The 1,983-nt window shown below is 54.4% G+C and overlaps 1 protein-coding gene across 1 annotated transcript in view; it reads left to right on the top strand.

Moving 5' to 3' along the window:
• Window positions 1-1,581: 1,581 nt before the first annotated feature.
• The window catches only part of LOC104135688 (olfactory receptor 14A16), a 1,400-nt gene continuing 998 nt past the window's right edge, over window positions 1,582-1,983 (top strand). Inside the window, exon 1 of the mRNA XM_035889060.1 lies at window positions 1,582-1,982. Coding sequence (XP_035744953.1) covers window positions 1,582-1,982 — 401 coding nt within the window. The remainder of the gene's footprint in view (window position 1,983) is intronic.

Genomic DNA, 1,983 nt, shown 5'->3' with positions numbered 1-1,983 from the left:
GATGGGAATTTATTTCTCTGCTCTGGAGTAGGCAGTGAGACCCCAGTTCTCAATTAGCACTTGTCTGAGCTGCTCCTTCCCCCCTGCACACACGGAGATGTCCCTGGGCAGTGCCCTGCTGCCAGGAGGGGTCTGCAGGGCAGAGCTGAGCACACAGCAGGTGGGATGGGGACTGTGAGCATGCAGAGGGAGAAAAGGGGGGGACAGAGAAACAGGTCCTGGCCAAGAAGAGCTGCAGGCAGCAGAGCCATGGTCAGGAAGGAAGAGAGAACTGCTGCCAGAAATGCTGTGGGAGGAGGGATTCAGGCATCTCCCTGCCATCCCCTGCAGTGCAGACGCTTTCCCTGGAGCCACCCCCTGGTCTCCTCACTCACGCAGCAGAGCCTCTGCCCTCAATGTCATGGAGACTTGGCCAGGAGTTGCCTTCCCAGCAGCCTGACCGCCAAGGAGGAAACAAACCCCTGTGTCTGACTGGGTCTCCCTCTCCTGCCTCCCTTGCAAAGGGGTCCTTGGGCATCTTCTCCTCTTCTCCCTGCCACCCTTGCTCTTACTGTTACACTCCCTGGGGTGGGGGGGTGAGGATTCAAGTGCAGCTCAGGCACCAACGCTGTGTACACTGCCATGCACGTCTGTCCATGGAGGAAAAGCATCCCACTCACTTCCTGTGACGTACTGCCGTGTGTGCGGCTGGCAGGGATCTCAGCCTCTCTTCAGGAGGTAACAAAGGGAGGAGATGGGACTCTTTCCTTGGGAGGTCCTGCTGGGCTGCAGGCTGCCCTCCAGTAGGGCAAAGGTCTCCCATGGCACCTCTATGTTATGCAGGAGCCCCCTGGAGAGGAACCCTGGGTGCTGAGGCCACTGTAATGCTGCTGGGCGGCTGTAGGTGGGCAGCTGCCATGAGCCCTCGGTGTCCCTGGTAGGGAGGGCAGAGCTGAGATCTTATGCAGGTACAATGGGCTGAGGGGTCTGGAGATCTGCACTGGGAAACTGGAGGGGGAACCCGTGAGTGCGATGGTCCTGGAGCTGAAAGAGCTGCCAGCACAGGGCAGCTGAGCCCAGGGCTGATGGACAGAGTGGCTGTCCTCCCTCTGCACTAAGGGACAATCTCTTTGCCTCTCAGGACCCCCAAGATTTCACTGGCAGTGCAGCAGGATTGCCCAATACTCCAAAAGTCTTCAGCTGTGGTGGGGCAACTAGAAAAAAATGCAGAAATAAAATCCCCTCAGCTAAGCTCTGTCTCTCTGTGAATTGGGAGTGACAGTGCTGAAAAGCTCCTTGATATCATGAGTTAATTTAATCCAAGATCACCCTGAGTTCCTATTTACCTACTTCTATAGGGCAGGACTGAATGTTGCAGAGCCCACAGCAGAGCATCCTACTCTCTGGGGCACACTAAGCCAACATCAAGCAGAGCTCATGAAGGTTTCCAGAAACTCAAACTCCTGAACTTGCAAAAATTTTTTGTGAAAGGAAAGCGGAAGTTTTGGAGGTGAAAATTGAACAGATTTTGCTCAGATAAATCTATCCTGACTAATTGATGCATTTTGCTCCTTGGACAGGTCCCATGCCTAGAGGAAGAAAATGTCCAATGGCAGCTCCATCACCCACTTCCTCCTCCTGGCATTTGCAGACAAGAGGGACCTGCAGCTCTTCCACTTCTGGCTCTTCCTGGGCATCTACCTGGCTGCCCTCCTGGGCAACGGCCTCATCATCACCACCGTAGCCTGTGACCACCACCTGCACACACCCATGTACTTCTTCCTATTAAATCTCTCCCTTGTTGAACTCGGCTCCATCTCCACCACCATGCCCAAATCCATGGTCAATTCCCTCTGGGGCACCAGGGACATCTTCTACCAAGGGTGTGTGGCCCAGCTTTTTTTCTTATTCTTTTTTATGTCAGCAGAGTATTTTCTTCTCAATGTCATGGCCTATGACCGCTACGTTGCCATCTGCAAACCCCTGCACTACGGGACCCTCCTA

Source organism: Egretta garzetta, unplaced genomic scaffold, assembly GCF_000687185.1.
Source record: "Egretta garzetta isolate BGI_Z169 unplaced genomic scaffold, ASM68718v1 scaffold562, whole genome shotgun sequence".
NCBI classification, from domain to species: Eukaryota; Metazoa; Chordata; class Aves; order Pelecaniformes; family Ardeidae; genus Egretta; species Egretta garzetta.
Note: the sequence above shows the minus strand (reverse complement) of the source record. Positions and strands in the feature narration are given on the sequence as shown.